Here is an 18,497-nt window from a genome sequence, read left to right as displayed (position 1 = left end):
AAACTTCGATAAAGTTTTATAACGGACATAATTTTCTTACTTAAATCGAATGTTTAAATTGTAAATAAAATTTAATTAATTTTATCTGTATATAATTATATCTTGAATACGAGTGTTGTACATATATATTGTGATTTTAATGAGTGTAATATTGTTGTATTATTTACGCAGAAATAACTTCTTTTATGAGAAGTATGTGTGAAAATTAAGTGTTACATCAACTTGTTTTGACTTCAGCTTTCGCTCTGGTAAGTTGTAAAAAAGCTGATATTTACTATGGAAAATAAGCTAAAATTTATTTGACATATTCAAAGAAGTTCAAGTTCGTTGGATAAAGTTTTACTGAACTTTTATTAACAAAAAATATTATTTTCATAAAATAACAAAAAAAATAAAAATTAGTACATAGTCATGAGACAGATCATAGACGGTCTGACCTCAAAGTAAATTTATTTGTGATATGACTAAACTGAGATATACTTACGTACATTAAAAAATATACATTACAGATAATTAATACGAGTATTTGTATCTATAAATATTATGGAAATCGTCGTGGCCTAAAGGATAAGACGTCCGGTGCATTCGTATCTAGCGATGCAACGGTGTTCGAATTGCGCAGGCGGGTACCAATTTTTCTAATGAAATACGTACATAACAATTGTTCACGATTGACTTCCACGGTGAAGGAATAACATCGTGTAGTAAAAATCAAACCTGCAAAATTATAATTTGCGTAATTACTGGTGGTAGGACCTCTTGTGAGTCCGCACGGGTAGGTACCACCGCCCCGCCTATTTCTGCCGTGAAGCAGTAATGCGTTTCGGTTAGAAGGGCGGGGTAGCCGTTGTAACTCTACTGAGACCTTAGAACTGATATCTCAAGGTGGCTGGCGCATTTACGCCGTAGATGTCTATGGGTTCCAGTAACCCCTTAACACTAGGTGGGCTGTGAGCTCGTCAAACGATCTAAGCAAAAAAAAAATCATTCTTTTAGTCCATCGCTGTAATCCCGTCCTTCTCGGGAAGTTACAATCTTTATTCTTTTTTTTTCTTTTTTTAGAGGAAATAAACCTAAAAAAAAATGGGTGGATTGCGTGAAAGACGATATGTGTAAGAGAGGGGTGAGCGAAGAAATGGTGTATGATAGAGGAGTATGGAAGGAGATAACACGTTGCGCCGACCCCAGCTGACTGGGAGAAGGGCAGGAGAATGATGATTCTATTTTTCATTTCAGAAGATAATAATAATAATAAACACACGTACTTTTTCTTTTAATTTATGTCGTATCTACGAGTGAGTATTTATTTAAAACAACATTTTCCATCGCTATATTCAGTTCAGAGAATCTTAATAACAGTAAGTTCCTAAGAACCAATTAAAAAATATATCAAATAAACCTTATTGCTTGCCATATTATGAGCACGAGTAGGTACAAACATCCTACATATTTCGGGCACAAAGCAGGGTAAATCTGCCACTATGGTGAAATATGCGTCCTGTAAGAATGCTATGTTTGCCCTCAATATATTTAATTTTCTATTGTGGTGAGACCGCGGACCGTAACGTGGATAAATACATTTATCTTGCCTAGTCTTGGCACGTTAAGCTCAATTTCCGCAAAAAGCAAGTTGTATACCAATCAGAAAATTTATCGAACTTTGCAATATTTATAAAATTTTAATAATTTCAAAGGGCCGAAAATGTTCTCGGTATTATATAGTATATCTATATAGGTATAAATAAAATGAATTGCTGTTCGTTAGTCTCGCTAAAACTCAATAACGGCTGGATCGATTTTGTTAATTTTGGTATTGATTTATTTGTGGAAGTCCAGAGAAAGCTTAAAAGGTAGCAAAATATAAAAATGCTCGGAATTTAATAAAAATAACAATTTCGTTTTTCCTTTGATGTATCCCCCGTCGGACGGATTCCTTTTGTTTGTTTTAAGTTTATTTTATACATAAGTTTTGGTATTTTATTTATTGATTGAGGCACTACGAAGTCTACCGAGTTAGCTAGTAGTATATAAAATTGTGATCGATGATATTATTATATTATAATATCAAAGAAATAAAATTGTGTACCAATCAGAAACTTTATCGAACTTTGTAATATTTATAAAATTTTAATAATTTCAAAAGGCCGAAAATATTCTCGGTATATTTATGTAGTATAAATAATTGTAATCGATCTTTTTTTTTTATTGCTTAGAGGGTTAGACGAGCTCACAGCCCACCTGGTTTTTTTTTTATTGCTTAGATGGGTGGACGAGCTCACAGCCCACCTGGTGTTAAGTGGTTACTTGAGCCCATAGACATGCACAACGTAAATGCGCCACCCACCTTTGAGATATAAGTTCTAAGGTCTCAAGTATAGTTACAACGGCTGCCCCACCCTTCAAACCGAAACGCATTACTGCTTCACGGTAGAAATAGGCGGGGTGGTGGTACCTACCCGTGCGGACTCACAAGAGATCCTACCACCAGTAATTACGCAAATTATAATTTATCGGGTTTGATTTTTATTACACGATATTATTCCTTCACCGTGGAAGTCAATCGTGAACACTTGTTGAGTACGTATTTCATTAGAAAAATTGGTACCCGCCTGCGGGATTCGAACACTGGTGCATCGCTCGATACAAATGCACCGGACGTCTTATCCTTTAGGCCACCACGACTTCATATTATAATATCAAAGAAGTATTAAATACGATATTTAAATAATAGCTTCACGACTAATTCTACCTTGTGATTGGTTAGAACATTAATTTCCCGAAACTAATGTTTCTGAGAAAGACCGAGATCCCAATAACCCCGCCACATTAGTCACTTTCGCACCATGTTTGCTAAGTCCCTATGTGTGTTTGTCTTGTACTAGTGGTCCCGCAGTAGTCGAAATTCTACTATAAGGGTACAAAAAAGGTATAAAGGGTTACAAAGTTTTTGCTTCACATATTTAATATCTAGATACTTGTATTTTATATTAATTCTGTGGATAAACAGATCTTATTAAAGTTGGTTTTCGCATTATTTATAAAGAATTGTGGCGAATCTTGCGTACGGTTAGATTTCTTATTTAATTTCTTTAAAAGAGGCTTGTGGAGAGTATTAAGCGGTAGGCAGCGGCTTGGCTCTGCCCCTGGCATTGCTGAAGTCCATGGGCGACGGTAACCACTCACCATCAGGTGGGCCGTATGCTCGTCTGCCTGCAAGGGCAATAAATAAATAAAATAAAAAAGATAAGTTTTAAAAACAAAATTTCGACAATCAAAAAAAAATAAAAAAAAATTGTTAGCTAGACAAGTCATACAGTAGACTCACTTCTTAATCGATAAGGTTTCGTCTAGATCTTAATTATCTAATATTGTTTATCCTTCGCGTATTCGGATGCTACTGGTACTGACACGATCTTAATATTGAGTGTATACAATGGTTATTGCTTTGCTATTGGCGGTCCAATTCCGTGTCTATTTTGTTCAACATAATTAAATATATCGACCTTATTTTCGGGCTTCCTTACTGACTAATATTAACTTCAGTAGAAGGTTAAATGTATACGGCGATTCTTAGAACTGATTTCCAAAGAAACGTCTCTTATCAAATATATAATTAAATACATTTTCAATTTCGATAAACACAAACAAACATCCTTTGAGAAAATGTTTCTGTGACAAAGCTTTCCGTTTTAGGTATTCCCTTTTTAAGAACTTTCCTTCTGAGAACAGCTGCTCTGAGTTAATGTGGTGAGAAATACCCATGTAACGTATAAAATTTATTATCATAACGAGGTTATCATTATTCACATTACTGGTGGTAGGACCTTTTGTGAGTCCGCACAGGTAGGTACCACCACCCTGCCTATTTCTGCCGTGAAGCAGTAATGCGTTTCGGTTTGAAGGGCGGGGCAGCCGTTGTAACTATACTGAGACCTTAGAACTCGTATCGCAAGATGGATGGCGGTATTTACGTTGTAGATGTCTATTGGCTCCGGGCCGTGAGCTCATCCACTCGTCTAAGCAATAAATAAATAAAATAAAAAAGGTGCACCGAAGTATTATTTTACTTCTTATTTATTGCGTAAATGAGCGAAGGAACTGACGATCCAATCCCGTAAATACAACCCAGTGTGATTCTCGTCGGATCTTCCCAGTTGGTCGCCATCACGATTCGGTGGTAGAATCAGCGAAACACTGCTCATTCTACGGGAGATGTTAACAAACCTTCTCAGAATGAGACCCGTTTTTTTTCTTTTTTTATCGCTTAGATGGGTGAACGAGCTCACAGCCCACCTGGTGTTAAGTGGTTACTGGAGCCCATAGACATCCACAACGTAAATGGGCCACCCACCTTGAGATATAAGATCTAAGCTCTCAGTATAGTTACAACGGCTGCCCCACCCTTCAAACCGAAACGCATTACTACTTCACGGTAAAAATGGATGGGGTGGTGGTATCTACCCGTGCGGACTCACAAAAGGTCCTACCACTAGTAATTACGCAAACTATAATTTTGCGGGTCTGATCTTTAATACGCGATGTTATTCCTTCACCGTGGTTCCTTAGCTCGCCTATCAGTCAAGGTGAAGCCAGAATAGCCCCTTGCGGCTACTGACAGATGGGTTGGAAAAAAAAACAGCCCACTTAGGTAACCAGTTAACATCGCAGTCAATTTTCGCTAAGCCTAAGCCAATCAATTTTAGTCTCATCTACAATTATTAAGTTTAGTTTGTTTTTTTGTTTGTTACAGGAACAAAAATGAATGACCCGGATATAAGCTACAACAGCTCGTTGCTGAGAATGCGCGAGATCACATCGACCCTGGCTCCATTCACGACCATCCGGAATGCGAGTGTGGCGAAGCCTAACAACGCATACGAGTGGCGTTTCATATTACCGCCGTATTTCGTTATATTCCTGCTCTCCATATGCGGGAATTGTCTCGTCATAGCGACTCTAGCGAGCAACAGGCGAATGAGGACAGTCACGAACGTTTATTTACTTAATTTGGTGAGTTTTTTTTGTATTTAAATATCTATATATTAATACGTGAAGCAAAAACTTTGTATCCCTTTTTACGAAAATTGCGCGGACGGAGGAGTATGAAATTTTCCACACTTATAGAGAATATAGAGAAGAAGTGCACAATGCTAATATTTTTTTTAAATAATGCATAGAAGATACATTAAATCAATAAAGAAAACATTACACACACTACATACCATGTATTTGACGCACACACGCATGCATACTATTTATTGTCAAACTTTTGCTCTTGGCGTCTGTTGTCAAATTGAGAATAGATTAAATATTGTTTGTTTTTGTTAATATTTTTTGTAGTGTAGTCTTGGCGAAATTTGTGATTATAGAAGTATAAAATACAATCATAATAGTGTACAAAATTACAATTCCAATTATTTATAGTCGAATTTCGACTACTGCGGGACCTCTAGTATTTTATAATATTACTAGCAACCCGCCTTCGCTTCGCTTCGGAAACTATAATTTATTATTGATTTCTCCACTATTTAATGGATGTTATTATACATATAAACCTTCCTCTTCAATCACTCTATCTATTAAAAAAACCGCATCAAAATCCGTTGCGTAGTTTTAAAGATTTAAGCATACATAGGGATATAGGGACAGAGAAATCGACTTTGTTTTATACTATGCAGTGATTTACTAACAATCACGCCATGTTAACTGGTCCCGTGCTAAGTTCGTAAAGAACTTGCGTTACAGGTACCAGATAACGCAAAATAAATGTAAGATTTTTATTATACACATATACACATATTTAATATACATCAAAAACCCTGGAAAAGACATTTTATATTTATCATACAAATATCTTCCCTTGGCGGGATTCGAACCCGCGACCCCCTTGTGTAGTGACCATGTCACTTACCACTACACCAGACGGTCGTTAAAAATCTACAAATAAACGCATTTTTACTGTTGTCCGTGTCCATGAAAATCGTAAAATATTCGAAATGTCTGAAATGATATAATGGGAATTAAAAACGCGACATGAAAGCATAAAATTATTTTTAACTAGCAGACCCGGCAGACTTCGTAGTGTCTCAATCGATAAATAAGAGACCTAAACTTTTGTATTAAATAAACTTAAAACAAACAAAAGGAATCCGTTCGACGGGCGACACATCAAGGTACAAACAAAATTGTTATTTTTTTTTTTTTTTTTTTTTTTTTTTTTTTTTTTTTTTTTTTTTTTTTTTTTTTTTTTTTTTTTTTTTTTTTTTTATTGCTTAGATGGATGGACGAGCTCACAGCCCACCTGGTGTTAAGTGGTTACTGGAGCCCATAGACATCTACAACGTAAATGCGCCACCCACCTCGAGATATAAGTTATAAGGTCTCAGTATAGTTACAACGGCTACCCCACCCTTCGAACCGAAACGCATTACTGCTTCACGGCGAAAATAGGCGGGGTGGTGGTACCTACCCGCGCGGACTCACAAGAGGTCCTACCACCAGTGAAAAATTTTTGATTTAATTCCGAGCATTTTCATATATACCTACCTTTTAAACCTTCTCTGGACTTCCACAAGTAATTCAAAACCAAAATTAGCCAAATCGGTCCAGCCGTTCTCGAGTTTTAGCGAGACTAACGAACAGCAATTCATTTTTATATAATTATATAGATTATTATGACAACGACTCGCGAAAACCGAAGTAAGTATAAAACAAATTATAAGCTAATTTAGATTGGAACAACATTAGCACGACACAAAGTTGTTCTGTGTTTTGTAAGACCGCCCCGGGAGAACGGTCCTATTTATTTCTCCCGCGAGGCAGTAACGCGTTCCGGTTTGAAAAGGGGGACAGCTAGATACAATTGAGATTTAGTGCTGCTCACGTTTCAGGGTTGGTGGGTGGTGGTGGCTACGTCGTTATGACATTCATAGACTCCGCAAACCAATGAACACCCGATCGCTTGTGAAAGGTCCTATTCAGAGCAATTAATTTTACAGCTTTAAAAAATAATTTAATCTGTTAAAAAAATACATATCGACGCTTGGAAGGCAAACGTGACTAAGCGACAATAACTGCTTTGTACATAAATGATAGGCAATAACCATAATCGATGCGCAAAAATAAAAAAATATTTCTAGGTCTATTAAAATCATTTCAATCCTACAACTAGATTCTTTAAAATATATATTTTTTCAGGTATTTCAACTTTAAATTAGTCTACTGTAAAGTTCGCGCATTGTCGCTTAGTCACGTTTGCCTTTCAAGCGTCGAATTATAATTTTCAACTTTCCTGGTAAATTAGATATAATATAGCCTTAATTAATTCGTTTCATTTTTAGACTGATTTTATATTTGTCAGATTATTCCTTTCATGTTTCGAGAAGTTCACTTGACGAACATGAAGTATCGAAGCTTTTTTATAGCACTAATTCTGTGACGGAGTTCACGACGTACCTATATTAAGTAGTTGTAGGAGCTTTTAGGAATCACGGCGACAATGCTTACAGCCTTCAAACCAGAAGGCATAAATACTTCAGCAGGAAAAGCCAGTGTGGAAGCACCCACTTACGTGCATACCATTTTGAGATTCTAAAAAGACCCAGCTCCTCGTCAAGTAGCCGGTGAATTTCGTTATGACTATTATATGGCGACACCAAACAGACCAACGCCAACACGTGGACTGATGATTATCAAGTGAAAACGGCGTCAGTATTCATATTGCATTAAGTTCCATCAAGAATCGTCTTCAAGTAAATATTTTCTCTTGACAATATTTTTAGTACACTTACTCCCAAAAGAACGTGATGTGATGAGAGAATGTGATGATCCTCGCGATATTTGTGTGATAGTCATCAGCATACACTGATCTGTGTCGCTATTTGAACGGGTAAATACGTTTTGTGGCTTAACCGAATTCAACTTAATTATGTGTACGTATTGTAAGTGAAATACGTGGTAACATAAATGTGAACAATTAATCTAAATACAGAACTGAAATTGATTGAAATTTATTGATACCGAAATAATACCATATATTATTACTTAATGTTCAAGATCACGGGCTCCCAGGAGCCGGAGACTGTACTATGTCATATAACTTGGCCGCCTTGGAATTATGATCTGGCACGGGTAAGGTAGTTAGTTCTTTTGACGTTCAACAAGTATATACTGTCATTTATGTTGAATAAAAAAATTTTGATTTGATTTGATTTGATTTGATTTGACCATGATCCTACCTATTTCTGTCATGAAGCTACCACGTGTTCTAATCAGATAGGTAACATAACCTCATTCAGTAGTCAGTCAGTCAGTAGTGAATTCCCGGACCTAAGTTGGTGATGGTAGGAGACATGTTGGAGTTGAACGGACTAAAATCACGTGTTGCTTAACATTCCGCGTCCGATCTTCGAATAAAGCAGAACTTATTCTAGACAAGCTAGGAGAAAAAAGAGGCCGTTCGCACAGAGCGCTTTGAACCCACCCCCACTCGATGAAACTTCTGGACGCTCGGTGGGCACTGGGCAAATTATTTGAAGCCCGCCTAGATGGCTTCAGCAAACTCATACCTGATATCCTGCTAAATTAGAACCGGGGAGTATCGTCAGCCACCACCAAAAACGCTTAGGGAGCCAGGATCCGGGCAAGTTACTGCCTGAGGTTTTTGAGATTCTCTTTTAATTATTTTTTATTGCTTTTTTGGGTGAACCAACTCACAGTTCAACTGGTGTTCTGGTTACCGGAGCCTATAGATATCACAACTGTTATACCGCCACCTACCTTGAGACATGAGGTTCATTGTGTTGTATGATGGCTGTCTCATCCTTCGAACTGGGACACGTGACCACACATGATAGAAATAAGCGTGCAGGCTTACACTATACTCGTAGCTTGCCATCAGTAAATGATATTTCGCGATTGTAGCATGTTGTTAAATAATCAAATGATACTGCTGTTCAACCTCCGGTGAATCCCTATGTCGTCTTTTATGGCAACCACTTGAGGAGATGAGGTGCTGTTTTATTGTGTGCTATTATCGGCGCGCACTGCGGTATCGTAGGTTTCATGTAGCCGGTGTGATGAAGCTCGATGGGGTTTAGTCGGTAGTTGGTTTTGCTGGGCAAGTGCCTCTCGCGCCTTTTTCTCTTGCGAAGAATTGAGGAGGTGAAGGTCCATTTGTTAGCCCTCCTCTTGGCCCTTCTCGTCTCCCTCTTCCTCTCTGGAGGCGCTGGAGTCCGACATAACCCGGCCCGTTACCCTCATCGCCTGGGTATCCGGAAATGGGGTGCTGCTATTCTAGGTCACACACAATACAGTCATTAACACAGCCGGTCTTCAAATTCAGAAATTCTCCGCTTGAATATAGTGTCAGCGGCATTTTGGTATTGATATCGGCTTTAATTAATTGGAAGGTCTGCAAATGACAGCAGCTATTCCGTCTCGATTTTATCTATACACTACATTTATCTATAGAAAATAGATTTCTTCGATACGCTGTGCTAATTAACTTTCTGAATGTAGAAAGCTCGATGAAATGTATAAAAAAAAGATAGATGAAACCAGGAGCGATATACGTGAATATTTGGTTCAAACTGTGAAAGCGGAAGGGAACACTTAGATGTGGTGATATACAATGGTTTCGTGGATATAACTTACACTGAATTGAACTTGCTGTTTGAAATACAAAAACTTTTTTTTTTATATTTCTATACTTTCGCTTTCTCTGATAATACTCAAACTTTACGGAATTTTAAATGTGTTTCATTCTAAGCAAACCTAAACGATCCTGTTTACAATCAAGTAAAATAAATAAATAAAACAAAATGTGTGCAATTCACACGTGGTAGAAGGGAAACTTTCCAAAATTAAAATACAATTATCCTAAACGTCTTAAGTATATGTAAAATTTTGTCATTAGTAAATAATTGTAAGGTAGCGCCCTCTGTGAATTGATATTTTAATTTCACGTATAATCCTAAATTAAAATTCACTACAAGAGCTTTCATACACACGTTAGTATTAAAAAATCTCACAGATGGCGCTGTATTAAATAGTATGTATATTTCTGTCTCATTCTTTGCTGGCTTCATCCTACACATTTTTGTATTTGTGTCTCTTACCTGTCGTTTTTTCCGTTGCATCCGGTTTGAAATCACAACGATTCTAAATAAGTTTTCACTTCAAAATTCTTGTTCGTAGCACGTCGAAAAATGTATACAAAAGTTACGAAATATATTTTTTTTAAGATTCCACCAATTCAGGAATATGAAATGTTGTCGTCTTTGTCATAATGTACCTAAAATAACTCAGCATCATCAAAGTTTTTTACTATCCAATTATGAATCCGAACACGAGGATTCATAATTGGATAGTAAATCTGATCGTTTTACCCGAAACCACAATTCAGTGAATCATTAACTAGGCAAAGACGAAGAGTTCACGTGATATGTTCCCAGTAAAACGGCTTTATCTCTCATTAAGCCTGTCATACGATTTTTCGTAATTGTATTCCGGGAAATAGAGAAATACAAGAAAATAAATAGCAAGAGTAGGTACACAGTGAGAAGTATTTTTTTTTAAGGGGTCAATCCTCTTACGAGTTACGAGTTAACGTTCTGCAGATGTCGGGAGCAGACCGTGGGGCCAATGATATAAGAGATACATTACCTAATCACGACAGCTCTGTCAAGCATGCCCGACTGAGAAATGTATTCCGATAAACGAATATAGTTCATGAATAATGTACTAACATCAAATCGACGATAGATTACACCGCCCATTCTAGGTATACAGAAGTGTTTATTGAACATACAACAGTTTTGGAACGAAATTAATGCTATACTCGTAGAGCATCTACTAACATAACATCAATGGCGGATCCAGGGGCGGGTCATGGGGGTCACGACCACCCCCTGAGCTGGCTCCAGGACTTAGGTGGATCACTAATTGAATAATATAATGATTTTATTTATATATTTTGTCACCATACAGATTTTATGTAACTACATGCCTTCAATATTTAATAAATTGAATATAATATAATAACTTTGTATAATGGCAAACGTTTGGGAACGAACGCATCTTAATTTGACTATGTGACCCCCTCCTGGCGCCAAAGCTGGATCCGCCCTTGCATAGCATACAGTTAGATAGTGGATTTTTGTGGTAGCGGATGTACCCATTACGTCTCCCGTCTTCGCAAGCGTAAATGATCTATTATTTTATTTTATTGCATAGATGGATGGACGTTCCGAGAACCAACCTTGGTGGTGGTAGACTCAATTGTATGGAATTAGTGACCATTTAATTGTGAGTGGTCACCGTGATATCAGTGTCAAGGAAACTGTCAATCTAAGTTATTTTACATCATCATGAGTAATGATTCGCTGTTACAATAGACAATATATTTTGTAGTTACAAAAACAGATGATTAATCAATTCTGTATAAATTACATATTATGTATGTTCATTTAACAGAGAGAGTTCAATCCAAATTCGGAATGTTTGAAAATACGTAAAACCGAGCTATTCAAATAATGCAAACTGCCCTTACATAAATAACGGAAAAACATCGGAAAAGCGCTCATTCGAGGCAAAGCACTTACCGAGAGAGAGTATTGTATTATGTGTGTATGTAAATAATTTACGGGTGCCTAAAGCTTTTTTCGATTTTTAATTGTATGATCAAACTCACGGCGCACCTGGCTTTTTTTAGGAAGGAAATTTTACTGGTGGCCCTAAGTCCTTTCCAGTTTTATCAGTACAAGTAGGCGAGCAAAAGCTCAGCCAGAAGGGTTGGGATTTGCTAACAGCTGCCCGAGTGCCGCGGAGAAGAACTAACAACTCAAGTGCAGCTAGCTGCTTCGCGAATGCATCTACTACCGGCTCGGAATCGCGACCCGCTGAGAAGATCCGGCGGGAAACTCAACGGGCTAATTTATGGATTAAGTAGCACGATTGAGCAGCATTGGCCGAAGAGGATGATCGAGGGGTCCACCTGGTGTTCAGTCGTGGCCAGAGCCCATAGACAATGGATGGTACCACATTCCGTAAGATCTATCGAAGTTTCAATTCAGTCTTATAAAGGCCGTCCCAACCTATAAGTGAGAGCATATAATAATAGTAAGGGAGGTACATATATAATATCACTGTTTACAATGAAACGGTACTTAGGTAAAAAAAACAGCTATATTTCTTCCTGGTATTTATAACTAACTAGCTATTATTTATTTATACTTAATACGCAAACAGTGCATAAGTCCATAAATGCCATTTAGTGTATTTTTTTACTTGCAATCATGTATTCATATTATTATGATTATAGAACTTAAAGTATCCAGGTACATAATTATGTATGTAGATGATTGCAGATTGCGCAAACTTTACTCTAAGAACAACAAGAAACAACGTCGTGGTATTGTTTGTGAAGTATTTCGTAATTGTAATTTCAATAATGTTTTGTTTTTGGAAGTTTTCAAAGAATTTTTTTAATAAATACGTGTAAAACATTTGTTCGGCCTTTGTATTACTAATGTTAGGCCGGTAAGAGTAACGCCATCTATCGCCAAATAAGAATATCAAAGAATCTAGTAACATCTAGAACGCTCGAGAAGTACAATGCCATCTATTGTCAGATAGCGGAAACACACATCGAAAATACTCGACTTGTGAGGAATGTTCTCGACAATTTTAGGGATGTCGTATCGACCATAAAAGCGTTGCTGAGATTACATGCAGTCAGTTAGTAATCGGAACTCTTCGAAGCGAAACAGCGAACGAATCACCTGAAGCGAAGCGGAAGAAGTGAATTGAGAATTTTAAAGTGTTTGTGAAGTGTTTTAAGCATTCTAAGTGTTAACACAGTTTTAATTTAGACTTCGGTAGAAATTTTTATTTATCCCGAACCCCAGCGCGTAGCACTATCTAAAAATCATTATTCGTCACTGTTTCCTCTTTATATTAGCAAAATGCAATTCACCGAACACAAGTTCTCGTAAACCATCCTTTGCATTCATCTAAAAATAGGCATTTTATTTTTGGGAAGTAGGTAGACGTTCACTAAGAATTTTAAAGATTTTACGCAAATCCTTTAAGGGTACGCAGCGACTTAGCTCTGCACCTGGCATTGCTAAGGTCCATGAGCAACAGTAACCACTCACCATCAGATGGACAGTATGGTCATCTGCCTGCAATAGCAAAAAATCCTTACTAGTCTAGTTTATTCATCCATGTATCAATCCGAAATAAAGAAATTTAACTAGATTAGATACTTTGAATAAAAATGCAAGTGATTGAATTTTATTTTGCTCAGATTTATTACTGGTGGTAGGACCTCTTGTAAGTCCGCGCGGGTAGGTACCACCACTCCGCCTATTTCTGCCGTGAAGCAGTAATGCATTTCGGTTTGAAAGGTGGGGCAGCCGTTGTATGCTACTATAAAAACGAAGACTTTGGAAGTATTTTCGGGTTGCGAAGTATATTTCAGCGCCGTTCGACATTGTTAGCTTGGCGTTTGCCATTGTTTTTCGTTTCAAAAACCCAACTTATTTTCAAGAATGACTGACATGTATGTCTACACACACGTGACTACACACACGTGCACACCACTCCCGACCTGAAGAATGCAAGAATTAAGGCGGGGAAGTTAGAAAATTTAGTCGAAAAGCCTAGATAGTACAGATGGGAAGCTAGAGAAGGAGTCTACAGATTAATGGGCAGACGAACCTACACTCGGTACTTTGGTCTCAGTAACCTCCTCCTCCTTGCGTCGATAATCCTCAATGCTGAGGGTCATGGCCTCCTCTAACAACTTTCTCCTGTATTATCCTGCGCCATTCCTGCCTATCCTCGGCTGTGTGGATAGCAACGAGGACTGAAGTATTGACAGTGGAGCGTATCTCCAGCCACATTAGACTTCTGCCTCTGGGCCTTCAGTAAGCTAGTAAAAATGAATATTAATTCTGACTAAGCCTGATTACTTTTTATCCTGACAAAAAAAATCCTTTGCAGAATCATAACTTCCAAATAGCCAATCGATGAAAACGAAACGCTAACGAGAGCTTTAGAAAAGCAGAAATTTTAATTGGATCATTGTTTGTTGCAGGCCATTTCGGACTTTTTACTTGGAGTCTTTTGTTTGCCGTTCACGCTCGTCGGACAGATATATAGGAGGTTTCTGTTCGGGGCGGCCCTATGTAAGCTGATACCTTTTCTGCAAGGTAAGACGAGAGATATAACCCTACGTACCTACGTTTCCGTATCTAAACTACTTCATTTCACAAAAGTCGTTAACACATGAATGTCTCTTAAAAAAAAAATGTGTGGTGTCGTGGGACACCGGATAGGAACGAAGTTCCTTATTATAAAAATATTAATTTTATTAAGTTCTATTCGAGGTATACATTTTTTATTATGATTTTTTATTGATAAAAAAAAGATGTTCCAAAACAAATTAATATACACTAAAAACAATAATCATCGAAATCGGTTGCCGTGATATTGAGTTATTTATCTATTTGTCGCAAACGTACTTAATGAAAATTTAAGGCTTATATGGTTTTCTCATAGATACCATTATCAGAACTGGACTAAATTGAAATGACACTACACGGTAAGCGTCAGCTTTCTAATAAAAAAAGAATCATCAAAATCGATTCACCTAGTCAAAACTTAAGAGGTAACAAACATAAAATCTTACGTTACGGACGTTTTTTTCCGGTTAGGGTACCTCTCCGCATCGTCCCATAAGGGATTTTGTTCCAAAACAAGTCCATACTATTCAAGACCGTGCATGAAAGATAATATATTGTGTGTTCTCTATAAGTTTAAAAAGAGGCTATATTAAACCTATACTGCCAATACTATATACTATATTAAGCCAATACTGAACACAGATGAGGCACAAACAAGCTTTTCCACTGCGAACCTGCAAGACTTTGTACAAATCCTCGCATCTTTCGGCAGCTGTCTCCGTGTCTGTGGACGTGTGGACATTAGTCGCCATCTCCCTGGAACGATACTTCGCCATCTGTCGCCCGTTGAAGTCCAGGAAATGGCAGACACAATGCCATGCATACAAGATGATAGCCATGGTCTGGATCCTGTCATTGATCCTGAACTCGCCAATCATGCTCGTGTCTACATTGCAGCCAATGAGAGGAAATGGTAAGTTTATTTTTTATTTATTTTTTATTGCTTAGATGGGTGGACGATCTCACAGCCCATTCAGTGTTAAGTGGTTACAGAAGCCCATAGACATGTACGACGTAAATGCGCCACCCACCTTGAGATACTCGTATAAGTTCTAACGTCTCAAGTATAGTTACTATAGTTTTATGTATAGTTTCTATTACGTAGACGGGTGAATGAGAACCGTGATTCTCGTGATATTAAGTAGTTACCGGAGCCTAATTTTTATTACCCGATGCTTTCCTTTATTGTGAAAATCATTTTTTTCCTTACCTATGCTGATAGCCTTAAGAGGCTATTTCAGCTTCTTGATATGTAGGTGAGCTCACGGGGTTCAAAGCGGGAGTGTTACTAACACTGGCTCTAGGAAGAGCCGCGCTTCGCAGAATCTGCCACCGGATCGGAAATGCGACCCACTGAGAAGATTCGGCGAGAAACTCAGTGGGCTGTGTCTATGGGCTAATTAACTCGTCCCGCTAATTAACCCTTCGTCGCAAGCGACGGGTTCGGACGGTAGCCGGGAAAATCATTCGTGAACATGAGTCAAATACGTATTTCATGAGATTTTTTTACCGGCATTGTCTCATCGTTCGATACGAGTACACCAAGCAGCTGGTCTTTTTAGCAGCAGCAACTTTAAAAGTGTTTGATTTTTATTAATCCATGAGTTCCTATTTTTGACGTGACAACGTCTTATAATTCGATGGAGCCGGCTGCACGCACGAAAAAATATAACTCATGCGGCGTTATCTCGCTCTGAGGCGTTCCATTTAAGGCTTGAAATGCAAGCGAGAGCGCGCAACGAGCGACAAAGAGGCACAATCGGCCTCCGCGTTCGGCAGCGTTCGACATCTGTCTCTCTCCCACTTGAGTGAGCAATGAATTGTATTTATGCGTACAAATAAATGTAACTTGATCAATTCAATAGTGATTTCCATTTACCTCTTTCTCTATATCCATACAAAATATCTTTCAAACAAATATATTGAAAATTTTCTTTTGAAAAATGAAACCATTCCATCAGTATTTTCTTATGACGTTGTCACGTTCAACTATCGTTAGTAAACCGACTTTACAGACAACCGATTTTTTATACTTGATTTCACCAAATTCAACCTATCGTAAGAGTAGGTAACGTATAATAAAAAAATAGGCTTAAGATATTTTTTCTGTTAAGTTATTTTACGTTTTACTGTGAACATCTGAACATGCTTACAAATCTAAATAATTTTACTGATAAAACAAAACTCTCCTACTGATTTATGATATCGTACATTCATTCTCATCATATAGTACATTCATTCTCAAAATATAGTAGATAGTATTTTGGAAGGTGCAATCTCTAAATACACTATTACTTTTTCATTTAATTTTTATTTAATTTTATGTTGAACAATTCCTGGACTGTTTCGTTTCAAACCATTATTACAGTTCAAGAATCCAAATAAAAAACAAAAACTATCCTCGAAACAGAAATACACCACAAAAATGTCTGACACGTGAAAGGAATATACTTTAGGAGCTCGTTACGAAACACTTAACCGCAGTCGAGAATCAATCATTCGCTGTGTAAGCGTAATGGAAATTTATTTTTTCAACTACGAACAGCAACCGTCGATGATTAAGCAACTGTTATACAATACTGGGGCGGGTAGCCAACATACAACACAAGATATTTGACAGATAAATAAATAAAGAAATAAATAAATATTTACTAACAGTCACGCCACGTTAACTGGTCCCGTGCTAAGTTCGTAAAGAACTTGTGTTACAGGTACCAGATAACGGAAATAAATATAAGATTTTTATTATACACATACACATATTTAATATATACGTACATCCATAACCCTGGAAAAAATATTTATATTTATCATACAAATATCTTCCCTTGGCAGGATTCGAACCCGCGACCCCCTTGTGTAGTGACCATGTCACTTACCACTACACCAGATGCCTGAATCTCGCTTACGACATTTTCCAGATAAGCTTGCATATATATGACGGCGTTAACGATATTTATGTTATATAGCACGTGCAATAGGAGTGACTCACACAAGCCAGGCGCGCCGGCCGTGTCGTTCCACTCGTAAACAACAGCTTACATCAGAAGTGGGATCAGGACTCTACTCTCACTGGCGTGACGTGTTTGAACATGTTCGAAGTACAGCAAAAAAAACATGATGCAGATCAGAATACTAGTAGTGGTACGCCACAAGAGCGTGAATGCAGCATACGTAAGTCGTGTAATAACGTCTCTGTTACCTCGATGGAAGATCTGAGCCACGAAGAAATCGTCACATCTTACGTTCTGGCTCATGTTGCCCAGTTTGACTCTCGACTTATCACATGGCATTTACTAGCGGAAATACAACACGTAACAAGCTATTGCAAGAAATTAAGGCAAGTGCAAATCTCAAGTGAAACTTCGATCGCAATAATGGATCTGTCATGACGAGTGGGTAGTTCCGACACGAATCGTTTTTAAGCCAATGACTACTGCTAGAGTTACATGGCACTAGTACAGTAAACCAGGACATGAGACTGTGAATTGTCGCTGAAATTTTAGAATCTACTCGATTCAATACCAATAACACTACACGTTCGATGACTTCGGGCTCCAGCAAGCAAGCAAACAAGGAAGCAAGCAAGTTTCCGTGGGGAAGAAAAATTGACACATCTGAAGTCGTCGTGACCTGTAAGATAAGACGTCCGGTGCGTTCGTGTCTGGCGATGCGGCGGTGTTCGGGTTCCGCTGGCGGATGCAGGTTTTTCCGGTGAAGTGCGTGCTTGTGCGTGCTTGACAAGTGTTCGCGGTTGGCTTCCTCAGTGTGGGAGTAACATCGTGTAAGAGAGGTGGAACCCGTAAAATTGTAGTTTGCGTGGTGGCTGGTAAGATTTGTTGCGGTAAGAAGTTTGCATGGTGGTAAAATGTCTTGTGAGTCTGCACAGGTAGCCGGAGGTGAGACTTCCGCGGTCGCGGCCCACCCAGTCCGCGAGAACCGGGCAGATCGCCTCGACGGTACGGAGGCCGGCTGACGGGTCCGCCAAACGACGAGACCACGCCTCCAGCACGGACTGCCGATATTGGAGCCCCCGCGCTCCGGCTGCACTTGCGCTAGGGCACGCCGCCTCGTAGGAGACTGTGAGGTATCATTGAATAACTGCGATCGCGCGCTGCCAGCGTCGCAGCGCGGCGACGTTCTCGTGGGTAAGGACGTGGCACCAGACGGGTGCTCCGTATAGTGCCATCGACCGCACGGGTACCATCACCCTGCCTATTTCTGCCGTGAAGCAGTGGTGTATTTCGG

General features: G+C 38.4%; 1 protein-coding gene across 1 annotated transcript in view; it reads left to right on the top strand.

Moving 5' to 3' along the window:
* NGR-A9 (neuropeptide receptor A9) overlaps positions 1 to 18,497 on the top strand; it is an 80,321-nt gene continuing 61,824 nt past the window's right edge. Inside the window, 4 exon segments of the mRNA NM_001134272.1 lie at positions 1 to 248; positions 4,751 to 5,010; positions 14,102 to 14,216; positions 14,962 to 15,162. Of these exon segments, the coding sequence (NP_001127744.1) occupies positions 4,759 to 5,010; positions 14,102 to 14,216; positions 14,962 to 15,162 (568 nt within the window). The 5' untranslated portion in view covers positions 1 to 248; positions 4,751 to 4,758.

This window comes from Bombyx mori, chromosome 13, assembly GCF_030269925.1.
Source record: "Bombyx mori chromosome 13, ASM3026992v2".
In the NCBI taxonomy this organism is placed as follows: domain Eukaryota; kingdom Metazoa; phylum Arthropoda; class Insecta; order Lepidoptera; family Bombycidae; genus Bombyx; species Bombyx mori.
The sequence above is the reverse complement of the archived record's forward strand: the minus strand, read 5'-3'. Positions and strand labels throughout refer to the sequence as shown.